General features: G+C 35.3%; 2 protein-coding genes across 2 annotated transcripts in view; one reads left to right on the top strand and one right to left on the bottom strand.

Annotated features, from left to right (window-relative positions):
• Positions 1-18,304, bottom strand: part of LOC133335151 (laminin subunit alpha) — a 607,777-nt gene that overhangs the window by 226,797 nt on the left and 362,676 nt on the right. The window lies entirely within an intron of this gene.
• On the top strand, positions 2,057-6,405 carry LOC133335158 (GA-binding protein subunit beta-1). The gene is made up of 9 exons (XM_061543462.1): positions 2,057-2,200; positions 2,257-2,415; positions 2,520-2,717; positions 2,775-2,991; positions 3,283-3,296; positions 5,524-5,680; positions 5,740-6,104; positions 6,175-6,266; positions 6,336-6,405. Exons 1-9 carry the CDS (start codon positions 2,057-2,059, stop codon positions 6,403-6,405), a joined length of 1,416 nt encoding a protein of 471 aa, XP_061399446.1.

Below are 18,304 nucleotides of genomic sequence, written 5' to 3'. Positions count from 1 at the left end.
TAGTTCCCCACACAAAATTTTCTGAGCGAACACCGCCTTTTGTACATTGTTCAATTCGAATCACTCTCTGAATAAAGAAGAATTTTGTCCCATCCCTAACAATTGAGAGAATTTATCGAAAATAAACTAGTTTTGACAGCATGAAATATTTATAAAATTTTCAAACTTTTTCAGTAAAATTGAAAATGATGAATGAAAAGTAAAAAATGTTTTAGTTTTTATATATACAGAAGGAAGTAAATTTTGTAATCTACATAATGCAATATGTATTTCTTTCCCTTTGGTTCTAATTAGCGTACAAAACGAGAAACAAATGTGGGGAAACCCAAACAAAATTGAGAAAAAATGAAAATATACTCAAAGCAACAATACTTTCAGAAAAAATGGAAAACATAAATAGATATGGGTTCATACTATAGTCAGGAGAAAGAGATTCACGCAAATATGTTACAATTTTGGTGTAAAACTAGAAACAAAAAGTTTTAAATAAAAAACTCTGATGACATGAATTAAGTATAGTGTTGTATGAACGGGTTAATTCATGTACGTAATTCTGAGAGCGAACTACGTTGTTCGAATGCCCGTCAGAACATGGCATTAAATACATGTATTTCAATGAATGTTGCCAAAAAACGCATTGCGTATCAAAATATAAAGTTGATCATTTTCAGCATTGACAATCCGTATTTTGGATTTTTTGATTTTGGAAAATAGAAAAATTTATTTTTCATTGAAATTCTTGTTTTTCTATAAATGTAAATATTTTTTGATCAATTAAAAAAAATGTTTTTACTCATTTTCGCCGTTTTTAATTGACACATATGTAAATAAGGTCCTTGCGTACTTGGGTAATACAGGCGTTCAATAAACATTATAAAGGAAAAAAGTAGGAATTTTTGTACGCAACGCATTGAATTAGTTTCGAGCCTTAAAGGGAAAACACATACGAGGATACATGCTTGGTCTGTTAATTTGGCTTTGTATGAAATGTCAATTTATAAAGGAATATCAAGATTTTGGACAACGTTCTCCTTTATCAAGCCTGAAATCCCAGTTATATCTTGAGAACAAATCAAATAAATGGATATTTAGATAATTGTGAACTTATAATGTAGAACATCCATCTCTGGTGTAGAGTTAATCAACTCTGCTCAATGTCTCATTTCTGTATTTGACTTCTTGTCCGCCGTTCGTAATCATTATAAATAAATTCCAATTATTGGTTACAAAAATTGGAATTAAATAAAAAAATCGTTTATCAAAGTAAAGGAGAACAGTTGTTGTATTTTGTTGTACTTAAATTTATTCCAATTTTGGTATGTAAATAAACTAGACAATTTATAAAATACCGACTTCCGTTTTCCGTGGACGGATATGGATGTGGTGGTGGCTTTTGCTTTTTTGGCGAGCGGATGACGTTGTATGGTATCATGCGCAATAAGGATTGTAGATACTGGCCACCAGAAGACAGTGCGCTAAATACCCAGAATGTTCGTCATAGAATCAAATATGTTGTGAATACCCCATCAACAACTTTATACCACCAATCGGAATTTCCGCTATTTTCTTTTATACATACCAATGCAATTGGACCCGAATGCCTGCCAGCTGAGTTATTGTTGATATGTAGAGATTTCACGTGGCGTTGCCATATGTCACTTTGGTCATGAGGGGGTTGGCTTTGGTATTTCAGAAATGGCCGTGCCAGCACTTTACTGGAGATAGTTTTATGAAGTCTGGTGAAATATAGACACAGACATGTAGCATTTTATTTTATTTTTTGTGAGAAATCTAAAAATAGTTTTGTTCATATGGCAACTCGAAACAACATTTGTTGCATTTACGAACAGAAAACCAAAGAAGGAAAGAAGAAAACAAAACAGAAACCAGAAATTAAGTTTCCTTCGGATTTTGTTGAAATATCGTCACTTTAACTTCCTTTTCCTTTGTTTTATTTGAATTTGATCGAAATTTGAGTTAACTTGGGATTCCATTGCAGTGAAAGGTGTTCATGGTCCGGTCATATTCACGAAGAGTGTAACGCAAGCAGCCGAAAATGGTTGGGGCTGGGACTGGTGGTGGCGACAGCAACAAAATTGTGGCTACTTTGCGTTCTGACTGTAAGGTGGTCTATCCCGCAAATCAAGGTGGAGCCACAACGCTGGAACACCAATTGGCTAGTTTAATGAACTACAAAATTGTAAGTGATACTTCTAAACGCCTGAGCATTCATCTAAAATGCCCAATTAATTGTAGCGCACGGAAGGAGATATATCGAATAAGTCTCTCAACACACTGAGTGTACCAACAACTGTCGTAGACTTGGGCAAACAACTGTTGCAGTACGCTAGGGATTCCGACGTTAAGGGCGTCAAAAATGCATTGTCCCGCGGTGCGCCGTTCACATCGGATTGGGTAAGTGTAAATGGAGTGCCAGCAACAGGTTTTTATATCCGCCTGCCCCTTTTCACGACACGTACGATATGTGTATACAACATAACATTGTTGTCTTGTTGTAGTTGGGAATGTCCGCCTTGCATTTCGCTGCGATGAATAATCAGTATGAGATTTGTCAAGTTTTATTGAACGGTGGCATCAACAAGGACTCCAAAACCAAAGTGGATCGAACTCCGCTTCATTTGGCCTGTTATTATGGCAATGAACAGATAGTGGAACTGCTACTATCCAAAAATTGTGCCGTGAATCCAAAAGATATGGTAAGCTATGTGTGTGTAATATTGGGAATTTACTGACTTCAAGGTGTTCTCTTTTAGTTACGTATGACTCCATTGCATTGGGCCGTTGAAAAGAGACACAAGTCAATTGTACGCTTACTCCTGAAACATAATGCAGATGTAACCGCGGTTACAAAGTTCGGTCGTACACCGCTTGCAATCGCCGTTCTAACGGAGCAAGCCGATTTACTGGAAGAACTCGAAAGTGCCCGTCAAGCTCAAGCCAACAGGACATTCAATGAACAACATGAGGTGAGTTTGTCCACTGCTAATCATTTACGTTAAATGGGGGTTTAGCTTGTAATTACTTAAGTAATTTTGTTGATTACACTTACTTAAGATTACAGGGGTGCGATACTATACTTCCGATTTTGCAACGATAACCGACAAAAGCAAATTTACATTTGCTTATAATTTCGTAAGTTACGTCTAAACTAAATTAGCCGCTAATCCCAACCGACATTTTTAAAAATATTAACATAATTTGGTATTTTAATATGAAAAATTTGTGTTTAAATATGATCGGTAACGAGAAACAATGTCACAGAATCACACTGCAAAGTAGTTATTCTATTTATATACGACTGTATAAAAAGGTACGAGCGTGATATTCTATGCCAAAGAATCCTCAACTACTGTAAACAAAATAGTTACATATGTATGGACAAACAGTAACTGTTCGTCTATTAAAAATAATAGATTTTAGTTTTGAAGTTTTAATGAGAACATGTCCAAAAATAATATTTTGTACAATTTATTTTATAAACACCGCGTAAATGCAATCCAAGAACATACATTTACAACATATAGAATATTGGCGATTGTTTTTGGGGTTTATTAAATATATAAAACGTTTACATTAGAACTTTTTACCGGGTTATGCTACTCTATGATGATCTATTTGACATGGAATTGACACCCACTGGTTTAACGAAATCCGGTACAATGTAAACGTACTATAATACTCGTTAATACAATTGTTCAGTGATACAAATTTATACAATTTACTTAAAGGTTTAGTAAAAGTCATTTTAGATAGGCTTTTACTAATTTATCTGAAATCGTCCGACCTTTGTCAACAAAAATTATGAAAGTCTTCTGTACTGCGTCTTTATGTATTTTTTATGATATGTGTATGCTTTTTGTTAAATTGAAAAAAAAAAATCAAGCAATTATCATATTGTTGTTTACAACTTCCTCGCAACTTGCTAATGGAAAAACCTTGGACGAAGAAGACGTTATATTAAAGAAGTAAGCTAGGCAACTTTGTGTATGTTTGTCATCAAAATTGATAAAATAACATAGGAAGATTGTAGTTTTTAGCGAAAACCCCCAAACTGTCTAAACATGAATCTATACTTTAAAAAGTGGTGGTTCTTAATATTCTTTGGTGGCTACAAACGTTGTCGCTTGTAGTAAGCTTTTGTCATCGTTATTTTACCTATAATTCATTGAAACGGTTTAAATGGGTTAAATTCATCTTTATAAACTGTAAAAACATGCAAAACTTTAATAATAATGCCTTTGATCTACTCGCATGGCGATTTCTGTGCAAATCATATAATATACCAGATATATATAAACATTTACATTGAATTCAATGAACATATATCGTCAGCTAAAATGCAAAAAGGCGTAACTAACAAAAAAAAATGAAAATTGACTTTTTGAATGAATATTGTGAATGTCAATAAACTACATGTGTTGACAAAGTTTTACACATCTGCGGTCAAAAAAGGAGCTTCTATTAACAAAAAACAAAACGACGTAACTACAAGTGGGTTTATTTGATAAATGCAAAAAGGCGTAACTAACAAAAAATTCACGTTTGTTACTTAATTGTCATGACTGTCATTAAACTAAATAACTAAATTTGTAAAAAAATTATAGTCTATTATTCGTCATATGAAATATCACCCTGCCGGGCATACTTTTTCATTTCACATGACATGTTTATAGTTTTCATTCAAAACAGTTTTTTGCTTCTCCTACACAATTATGCTTTTGTTAGTTACGCCTTTTTGCATTTTAGCTAGCGATATGTATTGAAGCAACTTCTTTTTGCAACATTTTAACGAACCAATGAATATCTAAATATATCTACTGCCCCGGGCATACTTATATGTATGACTTGTGTTATTGTAGATTGTCAAAAATTATATAAGGACAACGTAAACGTATTTTAAATCAATAAATCAACATTTCATTGACCGAAGTCCGGCACTCTCAGAAAGAATAAGACAATTAAATATGATAGGAAGGTATGAATATCATACCATGGTTACACCTTTTTAAAACCAGAACCTGCCAAGAACTCGTGTAGAGCATTGATCAAATAACCCCGGTGAAAAAACACATTAACATGAAAATGTCGATAGTTTATTGAAACACATATTAGAATTGGGAATGAGTCACTCAGTAAAAAATTAATACGTTAGTGTGCAATATATAAATATTAATTTTGTATTATTTTGCATTGTTATGGTGTTACTAATAATATTATTGTTATTGAAATATTTTCATATTTTTACATTTTTCAATGTGTTTTAAATAATGCTTTATGTCAACAACAAACATACTGGAAAAAATTATCTACAAATCACCATAGAATGCAGTTTTAACAAATAGAGTAGGTACTCATGCAATATTTCCCACATCCATTTGTTTTGGAATCGTAAAATTACTCAATTTGGCATTTTCAAAAATTCTAAATTTATTTCAAATTCCATCGATTTTCTAACTTTCCTGCTTGTAGATTTTTGTTTTAAATTATACTTTATTTTTGCAGAAAGAGACCTCAGAGGCAGTTAATTCGATAATGGGTCTTACCGCACCGGAAAATTCCGCGGAAAGCGAAGGGGGTCTTAGAAGCCAAGATAATGATGAATACATGACCCAAAATGAATATGCCGCTGTCAAAATTGCCGAGTTGGAGAATATTAAAGGTAACACTAATTGTAGTTTTGCATTGTTGTTATTATTGTATTTTGGTTTCCCTAAACAGAAACAGGAATCATAGGAGACTCTACAATTAACCTATTAAAATCTCATGGTATTTCCATGATGCCGGATGATGATACTTCGAAGGATATGTTGAATATCGCCCTGCAAAATGGTAGACAATTGATTTTGTCAGAGGGCGGAAAGCTATTATTAAACGAAACTAAGAAAATCAAAAACAACAATAATACTAACCTAAGCAATAACAATAATTTTAATATAAATGGTTCTAATAAAAATATTGTTCCAGCGAGGGCACGCAATGATAGTGCAACCTATGTAAGTTCCTCAAACAATGCAAATGTTAATAGGCTAAAACCGAATGTCATAAGTAAGGCTAAGGACAATCAGCAAGTAACAAAGAATAAGGTGAGTTCATTCTTTTTCTCGACATTAGGTACTCACCCACATATAATAATCCCACACTTTTTTTTTGCAGAATATACGTATTATATCAATAAATGATTTTAAAAAGTTGTATGGAAATACAAATCTGAAGACTATGCAAAAGCTGCCACAATCGGTTACGAGGTATGTTTACAGTTAACGTATAATATGCTGAATACTACATTCTCTCGCGTTTTTTGTTTTTAATTGTAGCCAACAACGTGTTATAAATTCAAGGCAGCCAATGCAAATGAAGCAACAGCAGGTTCGTTATTTTGTTTAGACATCCTAACATTGTTAAAGTTTCACAACTAGTGCCGAACAACCACAGTAGTGGTAAAGGAGTAATACCTTGAATAAATGCTTGCATGAATTAAAACTTGTTTACCATTTAAATAAACATTATTTTAAAATGTTACGTACCATCTGACATATTTTATCGTACTATGGATCATTACGCATGCGTTCGTCCTTGATGGGATAATTCAAAAGTTATTTTTTTTATTTCAGGTGAAGTTGGATATGAAATGTGTAGATGGCGGTAGTAACAGACAACAATCCGTTCCACAAGACAACATCGCTGTGCTTGAAGAGGATATACTACCCCATATAATACAAGTATCCAGCAAAGATGAAAACGACATTATAGAGCATGAAGCACAAAAAACACAAGCGATTGTAAAGACTGTGCCGGTGCCGTCTCATCAACAATCTACAGTTCCAAAACAAGCTGTGCGCCTTGTACCGGCTAAACGTGTTGAACATATGAATACCGTGCCAGTGCGCCAAATTAATGCAGCCAAAACCATCAAACTTAATCCCACTAAACCTCCAGTAAATCAGGAAAGCAGCAAAACAACGTCATTTTCGCCGTCAGTTATACCTCTACTAACTGTACCCGAAATCTGTAGGCAGTTATTGGAGTTGAGAAAGCAGAATGAGGAACTTAGAAGAAAATTCGAAATAGCCCAGAAGGAAAAAGAAGAATTACGCCAACGTCTGGATCGCTTGGAAGAATTGCTGCTTGTGGAGAGGACCGAAGATGAATATAACCATTCATAGTTTTACCTTTCACATAGCTGGGTTTGTTGACAACGATGCTGCCTGTTTTAAACGAAAATTAAAACTTATCTGGACTACATAGATTTAGTGTTCTCTCACTCGATAATTTTACGTAATATTTTAAGTTAAACTGCATTCTTAAGGATTATAATAGAAATGGTTTCTAATTAGCATTTTCCTTTTCTACTTCACTTATGGACTAAGTTACAATAATTGGTAGAATAGGTCTTTCATTCGTCACGTTTATGTTAAATATTTCTAAGAAAATTGAATTTCATGTCTAGTTTTATTTTTTTCCTTTTTAAATGAACTTTATATATTTGTTCGTCAGTCTTGGATTCACCTATGCAAGTTCGTGTAAATAAAAATGAATAACATTTGTAATAATAATTAATAGTAATGTTTAAGAGATCATACAAATTATTTACAAATGTATTTTGTAACACTAATATGCGCCTTTTTATATAACAAAAGAAAAATAAAATATAAATTGTTATATCAATACTTACAAAAACTAAATCAATATATGCAAAATTGTAAGCATAGAAGGAAACTATAACAATGTTCGTCATATTCAAGAAAAGTAAAAAAATAGAACCTTATCGTTTTTTTAGAAAAATGTTAAGAATCTGTCAAATGAGGAAAACTACTTGTTTCGTCTAGTTTTTTGTTATAAACGCCTTCTCTACTCCTTGGTTCATGTCCTATTTGGTGACAGAATGTTTCGAGCCATGTATATGCGTGTAGCTTAGGATTGTAGCTATTTGATTTATGGGATCCACCATTGGTCATTGTACTTCTAAGCAGATTCCATTGTTAATAGAATTTTCGGCTGCCCTATCTGCAATGTCATTAAATTTAATTTAATGTAGTGTAAATTAATATTATTTGTCACGGGACTATTTTAATATATTCTGGCTTGACAAGTCACACGGTAGAGGTATATTGTTAGTCCTGATTTATATTAGGCGAGTTTACTTGCGGCAATTTTTATCGTTCTCTTTTGAACTTGCTTCATTCGTCTATACAAGGCAATTCGATTTCAAAAAAATATATATATTTTTTTTGACAATTGCCAGAAAATTGTCGGTACGAGCAATTTTTTTCAAGTTCTATTCCCCTTGCCCCTCTCTCCTTCAAACAAAGACTTGCCGCAATTAAACTCGCCTAATATAAATTGGGACTTAGTTTGTTTGAAAAGTATGAAATAATAGAAAATAGGCTATAGCAATTTATGACTCCCATACACTATAATGCCGTACTACTATTGTTCTCTCCTTTAAGGGGAAAACACATACGAGCCAACATAACATGCCATGCCTGAAATCCTCTTATGTGTTCCCCTTTTGTGAACAAAATGAGTCATTGATCATAGAAATCGAAGACCATTATGCCATGTTCTGACGGGCATTCGAACATCGTATTTTTACTTACTTTTAATTCATGTTTTCCATTTTTTCCGAAAATATTGTTGCTATGAATAAATTTTTATATTTTCTCATTTCAAATGTGACATATAAAAAATTGGAGAATTTTTGTTTGGGTTTCCCCACATTTGTTTCTCGTTTTGTACGCTAATTAGAACAAAAGGGAAGGAAAAGGTAAAAAAGGGAATGCATATTGCATTATGTAGATACTTTTACTTTTTTCATCATTTTCAATTTTACCGGAAAAGTTTGAAAATTTCATAAATATTTTCAAACTGTCAAAATTAATTTATTTTCGACAAATTCTTGGTTATTCAGAGAGTGATTTGAATTTAATAACGTACAAAAGTCGGTGTTCGCTCAGAAAATTTTGTATGGGGAACTAAGTAATTACTTCATAATTAGGGGTCGAACAACGAATGAGAGAGCGAACGACGCTCGTCTGTACATGGCATTATATGTTTTTATTTACAATTCGGACTATTCGGTGTAGGTATCTTATTTGAATCTCATTTGCATTTCTTTGTATGATGCGCTGATGTATGTATGTGTTCACACCGCAATTTTGCTTTCACCAAACAGAAACAACAGCTTGAATTGCTCTCCATTAACTTGAAAATGTATAAAAAGTGAGTTGTTTTAAATTATAGTAATTATTCTTTTGTTACGTTATTTTGAATTTTAATGTACTTCGAAGCATACTAATGATTATTTTTTGGTGCAAAGCAGAGTTGCTATTAGTTGCATAGCTTTTCAAACAATTCGAGGTATAAAGTGAATTTAATTTTATTTGGTTAATTGAGGTAAATAAAGCTCGATTTTGCAATTAAATTTTAATTTTATTAATAGCTAAACGTTATTTATTAGTTTAGTTCCGGCGTTAAAACTACTTTGGAGAATACATACACTGGTGCAAACGTGTAAATGCGGCCATGGCCAGCCGATTGAAGTCGCCGTACGTATCCCTATTTACACATCCATCAAAGACATAGAAGCAAGGTAGATATACAAGGTAGCCGCATCGGCGAATTTCTACAACAAACATCGGTTGTTGTATTTTGATATGTCAAAAATATTTTGCCAAAACAAACAGATTGACAAATTCTCGTAGAAAATGTTAATAAAAGTATTGTCAAAAAAGCTCTTCGAAATTCGGAGATTTTCATTTATAATTTTGTTTTTTTAATTTTTTGGTTCAACATTACAACAACATTTTTGACATTTATTTGTCTAACAGCTGGGCTGATGCGGCTACCTTATTAAATATACCTTGCATAGAAGTATAAAGATATGGCTTTTGCTCTGTTGTTACGATATCGTAACAACATTTTCTGTTAATTAAAAGAGAACAACATTTTTTACTTTCTGAAATGCAATGGAATAATGACAGAAAAATCCTAGAGAGTTTAAAAACAATTTATATGGCTGGCAACATTCTGCAAATATATATGATGTGTTCCACAATGTGCAAGGCGAATTTTTGTCGCTGCTACAGAAATGTATAAATATACAATAAGAAGAGAGTAAGTACATATGATATATAATTATTATATATAACCAAAAATAACATAGTATTTTAGGTTTTTAGTAATTTGAAGACTTTCTCCTAAGCCATAGAATCGTTTAAAAACGACAACTTATTGAACTTTGTATACACATGTGGTGTTGTGTGATTATTGTAAAACCCCGATGCAATGAAAACACAATGTAAATAGTGAAAGACCGCGAAAAAGCCTTTAAATTTGTAAACGTAAGAAGGGAATATATTGTTACGTTCTTGGATTTTACTAAATCCCGTGTAGACGTTGTTTTATTTCCCGATACAATTCGTACCAAATAAAACGCGGGTTCTTTCAGATTACGATTATTACAATGACTTTATTCACACAACTTTACTTTGCACTTTACTTTACACGACGGTTTCAATTCGCGATCTGATTCACAACTGACTCACTGCCTTTCCATTCCCTCTATTTATATGAGCCCTGCCTGTCGCTACAGAAGTTTCTAGACGATCTGGTAACACCTAGATCACGAACAATCTACCAATGCAACAAACACATTGAGTAACAATAACAACAACAAACTTACTGAGTGAACAATAACAACAACAACAAACTTGAGTAAACAAACTTACAATAACAACAACACATATACAGGCGAGGGAATAACAAAGAAAGAGGAATGACGTTTAACAAGAATTGTATGACAATAACAAAATAGAAAATGAAAGAGGAAATGGAAGGATGTAGAAAAATCTATACAGTGGTTGTTGTTGTGAAGTTATTCAAATAAACTGCGTAGTAGAAATTTACGTTACAATTCAAATTCTTAAATTAACGGAATTCATCTAAATTAACTTAAATCTAAAGTTATATTCGTAACATTGCCCCCCGCTTAAGCCTGTTCGTCCCGAATAGGCACAGTTCCCGTTCCGTAGGGGGTCAGCCGCTCCAAATGTACAACTTTCATCTTCGACCTGGGACTGTCGCTCCTCTGGATGCGATAAACGACGTCATTTATTTTCGTGACAATCTTGTAGGGTCCTTCCCAGTGCGTTTGCAATTTGGGGCATAGTCCTTTCTTTCGTTGTGGGTTGAACAATAGTACCAGTTGCCCTTCTTGAAACCCATCGGTATTTGCCGCTCGATCGTACCTTGCCTTCATGCGGTTGCTAACCATTTTTATTCGATGTCGGACTGCATCGTGGACTTTACTAAAAGAGTTTTGGCTGTCTTCATCTTGGTTCACATCGTCGTTTGGGGTAGCACCGAATATCAAGTCGCCAGGTAGCTTTAATTCATTTCCGAACAGAACTTTGGCTGGGGTCCGGGATGTGGAATCATGAATGGCCGATCTATAAGCCAATAAAAACTTTGGAATATGCTCATCCCAGTCTCGTTGGCCACTGTCCACCACTTTCCGTAGATGTTCTTCAAGGGTGCGATTGAATCTTTCCACCATGCCATCTGATTGTGGATGTAGGGGCGTCGTTCTGGTTTTCTTAATTCCGTAGGAGTCACACATTTCCTTGAAGATCGCTGATTCAAAATTCCTTCCTTGATCGGAATGAACCTCAGATGGAACACCATAGCGACAAATCCAATTTTTGCTGAACACATCCACAATTGTCCTGGCTTCTTGATTTGGGATAGCATAAACCTCCGGCCATTTACTGAAGTAATCCATGACCACTAAGACATACCGGTTCCCAGAGTCGCTTGTGGGGAACGGTCCAGCTACATCCATTGCGATTCTTTCAAAAGGGGCTCCTGAATTATACTGCTGCATGTAGCCTCGACTCTTCCGTGTTGGACCTTTAGCTTTTATGCACCTTTCACAATTGGCGATCCAGTCGGCAATGGATTTTTGACAGCCGACCCAGTAGAATCTCTGCTTTACTTTTTCAGCGGTCTTTGCTATGCCAAGATGTCCTCCACTTGGCCCATCGTGAAACTCCGACAAGACATCTCTTATTTTGGAATCTGGGACGACGATCAAGTTCCGGTGAGATTTACCGTCCCCACTTTCCCATTTGCGATATAGGCAACCATCTTTTATAAGCAGACTGTCCCACTGGGCCCAATAGGATTTTAAAAGAAGGCTTTCGGAGGTAATTTCTTTGCGACTAGGTCGCTTGCCCGTTTCTATGGCCGAAATTATTTTGCCCAGAATGGGATCCCCTCGTTGTTCCGTCGACCAATCTTCTCCCGACTCAAACTGCAATCGTCGGACATCCACGATATTCTCTTTGCACTCAGCCTTTGAGCATTGGCTGTATTCTACCTTGCATGGCCGACGAGACAGGGCATCAGCATTACCGTGTTTTCCGCCTTCTCTGTGCTCGATTCGGTTTAACGGTGACTCATTGGTGGAATGTTGAGCCATTCTTCTACCATCTTTCGTTGGAGGTGGTGACGATGACCTGGATCGTTTGCGCTTAGCTCTGCATTCGCGCGCAATATGACCTGCTTTATCGCAGTTGTAGCATCTAACCCTGGGCTTAGTCATCCCTACTAACTTTGTTTCTTCTATTATCCGCCTCATGGCGTCCTTGATCAAGTTAACGAGAGATTTGTGTTCGCAACATTCGGTCTCCAGTTGGCTAATCTTGTGGGTCTGGGGCTTAACAACTATTCTTGCCGTCTCTTGGGCAAGGGCAAACGACACAGTTTCGGCAAACGACGCTTTTGGTGACGCATATGTTGCACATTTAATCTCAGGGTCACGTATGCCATTCACAAAGGTTTCGATTTTCATACGGTCCAGCAATGGGTGATTCTCTCCTGGATACGCCATTAGCACCAAACGTTCCACCTCAGCTGCAAAGTCTTGCAACGTCTCGTTTGCCCTCTGCACTCTTCCCCTTAATTCCATAAGGTAGATGTTTTGTTTATGTTCGCCACCGTACTTACGTTCCAGTGCAGCAATAACATCTTCATAGTTGTTTCTAGAAGCGACAGGAATACTCTGTATAACATCAGCAGCACTGCCCTTCAATGCCAGAAGTAGTGCAACCGCTTTGTCGCTGTCGTTCCACGAATTTCTAGAAGCCACTGTCTCGAACTGTAACTTGAAAACATTGAATGACGTAGAGCCGTCGAATACAGGAGGTTTGATTTTTAGTGTGTTATCAGGAACTCGCACCGGACCACCCTTAATTTCCAGTTCTGATATTTTCTTCTCCAGATTCGTAACCCTGTGGTCGTGGACCAGAAATTTCTCATCCACAGACAGAATCTTCTCGTCAACCGACTGCACTTTCTTATCCAACTCTTTTATTTGGACCTCCACGGTTTCCACTCTCCTTCCAATAACTTCTGTAATGTTCTCGAGTTTATCCATCATTCTTCTCGAATTTTCCTCGCTCCTTCTGTAATTTTCCTCAAACATTTTAGCCAGCATTTCTCTTAAATCGTCACCCCTGGCAGCTACTGACGAGGCTTCCCCACCGTTGGATTCGCTAATTTCCGATAAATCCACTTCATCCTTACTGTCAAACTCATATGTATCGATGTTCATACCACGGCGCCCGAACTCATCCAACAGACGTTTTTGTAGCTCAGCCTTGTTGCCAGTAGAGGACAATTCCAATTTATTGAGCTCCTTCTTCAAGTCTTCCACTCGTAGATCCTTGAACTTCATCGTAGTATTATCGTAATCTCACTTCCGACACCAATTGTTACGTTCTTGGATTTTACTAAATCCCGTGTAGACGTTGTTTTATTTCCCGATACAATTCGTACCAAATAAAACGCGGGTTCTTTCAGATTACGATTATTACAATGACTTTATTCACACAACTTTACTTTGCACTTTACTTTACACGACGGTTTCAATTCGCGATCTGATTCACAACTGACTCACTGCCTTTCCATTCCCTCTATTTATATGAGCCCTGCCTGTCGCTACAGAAGTTTCTAGACGATCTGGTAACACCTAGATCACGAACAATCTACCAATGCAACAAACACATTGAGTAACAATAACAACAACAAACTTACTGAGTGAACAATAACAACAACAACAAACTTGAGTAAACAAACTTACAATAACAACAACACATATACAGGCGAGGGAATAACAAAGAAAGAGGAATGACGTTTAACAAGAATTGTATGACAATAACAAAATAGAAAATGAAAGAGGAAATGGAAGGATGTAGAAAAATCTATACAGTGGTTGTTGTTGTGAAGTTATTCAAATAAACTGCGTAGTAGAAATTTACGTTACAATTCAAATTCTTAAATTAACGGAATTCATCTAAATTAACTTAAATCTAAAGTTATATTCGTAACAATATATTCACTACTTATTTCAATGAACTTAATAAAAATCTGGATACTATGAAGAGACTATGACGACCGCGAAAATGAAAATCGGTTCAGTTTTCGATATATGTTCGACCGATTTAATTTAAATGGTGTAGCAAAGTCCCTATATATCTTTCGATTTTGAATAAATTTGGCATAGCATAATGAATTGAGTCTAGAATGATATGTGCTAAGTTTCGAGAAAATCGATTCAGATTTAGATATAGCTCTCATATATAGTTTTGTCAGATTTTATGTAGAAGGTGCACCAAAGCCCCCCATTCTCGGTGTCATATTTTTTTTAATTCGAATCTACTCTTGATATAGCCGATTTATTGTGTCAGCATCAAGTGACGGCAAGAGTGATTCTCAAACGCATTTTTCTCGAAGCAGAGTTTTGAGAATGGCGGGCACGATAGCTCATAAACTAATAATCCAATCGGTTTGTTAGTACCCAATTAATAATAATGAAACATTTTTTATACTTTTTTGTTGGTTTATAATTAATTTATTGCTGATTTATTGCCATAAATGAGTTTTATTTTTAATCACTTAATAATTTTGTGTAATTTTATTTTTTTGGGAAGATTTTTTTTCTTTTGAGGAGGAAATAAAAATTTTGAAGTGACGGAGGATATTTTAGGCATAACAAAAAAAGGAAAAATTGAAAACTAGTGAGCCGAGCAGTATAGTCGAACGGGGCCGACCATATGATACCCTACACAACTTCAGCGGAAATTTGATTTCTTGTAGTTCTATATTCTGAGCTTGAGCAATATTTCGCAATATTTAAACCCTCTTGGTCGACTAGAGGTCAAAAAATATTACAAATATTCAGTACAGCCCTTCTAATCGCTTGTCCAGATTCCCTTCACCGTGGGTTGTGTTGTGCTATTCGACCTGTGGCCTATAGATCGACTCGTAAAAAACACAAAAAATTATGTTTTCGGTCCACGTCAGCCCAAAATTATTATCTGATCATCACCGAAAATTAATCGCTATAGAACAAACATTTTGTCATTTTTCACACAAAAGTCAGGGTCTATTTGACCCGCTAAATATTGAGCGATCTTTATCAAATCGGGCATGTTTATTCTTTGCCCCGATCCCATTCTCCGAGTAAAAATTCGCAATGTTGGGATCAGAATTGCGGCCTCTGGAGCGACCAGAAAACCGACAAAAATAAAGTATTTGGTCCATTTCATCCCCTAAATATTAACCGATCTTTACCAAAAACAACAACATGCAAAATTTCGTGAAGATTGGTCCATAACTGTGGCTTGTATCGTGTTTACAAATTATAATGGATAGACGGACACACATGTCTAGATCGACTCAGCTAGTCGAGATATGACGATCGCTATACTTAAAGGAGGGTCTATGACCAACATTTCGCGGTGTTACAAACTCTTGGGGCTGCACAAAGCTATAATACCCTGAACGCATTGTTCTTTTTGTATTCATGGGTCATTATTTGAATACACATCATAATTTTCAGGCATCCACATCAACGAGAAATAAACATATTGCAAACAAATTAAAAATTTATAAACATTTTAAAAAAATTGGAAAAATTTCTTCAGTTCAACCATTAGATCCCAATCAGCCTTAATTAAATCATCACGGAAACATTTTTGGTGATTCACCGGGTAAGGGTTCACTTTTAACCCAAATCTCTTGACCTTTGCCATTTTCGACCATTACACCCATGACAACGGGGTCACGACTTTTAAAGATGAACTGTGGCAGGGGAACACGGCAATTGATTTAAATAACTTCACTTTGGTTACCATATTTTTCAAAATAATTAACATTAGGTTCGTTCGTTTACTCAATAATTTGTACGAATTTGTACAAATTATTACAAAATGTTGTTCGTTTACCCAAAATTCCAGTAAAAGAGAGTGAATTGAGAGAGCAGATTTGACAGTTGTGTTACTGAGTATTTGCAAATTCTTACAAAGAAAAGAAGAATTTTCTTGTACCATCAGCTGATATTTAATCAGCTGTTTTGTTATGTTTTGTAAACAAACAAAAAATTGTTCTCAAGAAAATTGATTGTTTTGTGAATTTTATTATGATTTTGTATCATTAAATACCAAAATGGATGAAGAAAACGCAAGTATTTAAAAATAAGGTAATACAAGAGTAATTGGCGAACGATTTTTTAGGTTCAAAAACCAAACAAAAAAGTGTGCATCCCTAACATGTCTGGAACACCATCGGTTATGTCCACCCCCATATCAATTGCAGATACAGGAATAACAGGTCGCAACCCTTTAAAATGTTTGTGGGGAACAAACAACATCAATTTTCCGCTTGTTATCCATTTTTCTAATAAAAATGCTGCTTTTTAGTTTGCGCGAATTTGTTTGTTGTTTTAATCAGCTGTGTCGAAACTATATTTTACTGGATGTTGTTCGTTTACTTTTTGCAGTTTTCTCTCTTGAGAAGGAAAAATTCGTATTTACTCTCTGCAAATTCTTACTGAGTAAATATTACTGGGAAAGTAAACGAACGAACCTATTGCTGTTAAGTATTTTTTGGTACATTGCAAAATACTGTTACATTGCAAAATACTGTTACTATTGCTGTTAAGTATGTTAAGTATTGCTGTTAAGTACATTTTCCATAAAATGTGTAGCCCTCTATAGCACAAATTTGACACTAATATTGGAAACTGCGTCTTGTCAAGTCTTTACGATTGTAACGATTGTATGTCTCTGATTTGCTTTGCCTAAACCTCATTCGTAAACAACACGGTTTCCATTTAGTCTCTATCCCACCTCATTCGTAAACTTTCGGTTATACCATTTTGAGTTCATCTTTATCGGCCATTTTGTCTTCTCCTCCCATTCGTTAGCAGGTGGAACGTTTTTCAATTTTTTCAGTCGTCGTTTTTATTTTAGCTCCGTTCCAAAACCTAAAAGAATCTACTAATTTTACAAGTTTTGCAACTTTTTACTCGAAACCCGTTCCTGAACCCATAAAACTGGTAAAGCATTGAATCAAATTTAAGAGAGCACAAAACAAAATGGCTTTCTCTTTGTAAACTTTTTGTTATGTTGATTTTGAAGTATTGCCATCTAATTTTGGCATATTTACTAGATTTGCATTCCCGAACTTTTCAAATTATTTTGTACTCTGAGACTTGAAATGTTTCCCTTTTACTAGCTTTACTATTAAACAAGTGAAAAAGCGTTAAGTTCGGCCGGGCCGAACTTTGGATACCCTCCACCACAGGTATACTGACAGGTATTTGAAATGAAAAAGTGGACCGATATTTATAATTTTAAATAGAGATATTTGGTACCCAATATGAACCCACTGTACCAAATTTCAGCGAATTCGGTTGAAAATCGCGCTTAAGAACCTCAAAATACCGAAAATTTGGGGTGCCCTTATATGGGGGCTACCAGAAAAAGTGGGCCGATATTTATAATTTTTAGTAGAGATATTTGGTACGCAATATGAACCCAATGTACAAAATTGCAGCGAATTCGGTTGAAAAGCGCGCTCAAGAACCCCAAAATACCGAAATTGGGGGGTACCCTTATATGGGGGATATCCGAAAAAATTGACCTATATTTAAATTTTTTTGTGGAGAGATTTGGTACCTGCTAAGAACTCAAAATACTAAATTACAGCCAATTCGGTGAAAAATACGATAAAAACCCAAAAAATACTGAAAATTAGGAGGTACCGTTATATGGGGGCTACAAGAAAAAGTGGACCTATATTTATAATTTTTTGTGGATACATTTACTACAAATTCGCTTGAAAAACGCGCTCAAGAACCCCAAATACCGAAAATTGGGGGGTACCCTTATATGGGAGCTATGCCTAAACGTGGACCGATATATCCCATCTTCAAACTTGA

Source organism: Musca vetustissima, unplaced genomic scaffold, assembly GCF_032173495.1.
Source record: "Musca vetustissima isolate MV318-11 ecotype Yass unplaced genomic scaffold, APGP_CSIRO_Mvet_v1 utg1735, whole genome shotgun sequence".
NCBI classification, from domain to species: domain Eukaryota; kingdom Metazoa; phylum Arthropoda; class Insecta; order Diptera; family Muscidae; genus Musca; species Musca vetustissima.
The sequence above is the reverse complement of the archived record's forward strand: the minus strand, read 5'-3'. Positions and strand labels throughout refer to the sequence as shown.

What these genes read in the sequence shown, in the direction of transcription:
- LOC133335158 (XM_061543462.1), top strand. Translation starts at nt 2,057, where the DNA reads ATGGTTGGGGCTGGGACTGGTGGTGGCGACAGCAACAAAATTGTGGCT. An exon ending in CGCCGTTCACATCGGATTGG is followed by an intron (nt 2,416 to 2,519) that starts GTAAGTGTAAAT and finishes GTCTTGTTGTAG; the next exon opens with TTGGGAATGTCCGCCTTGCA. An exon ending in CTGCCACAATCGGTTACGAG is followed by an intron (nt 6,267 to 6,335) that starts GTATGTTTACAG and finishes TTTTAATTGTAG; the next exon opens with CCAACAACGTGTTATAAATT.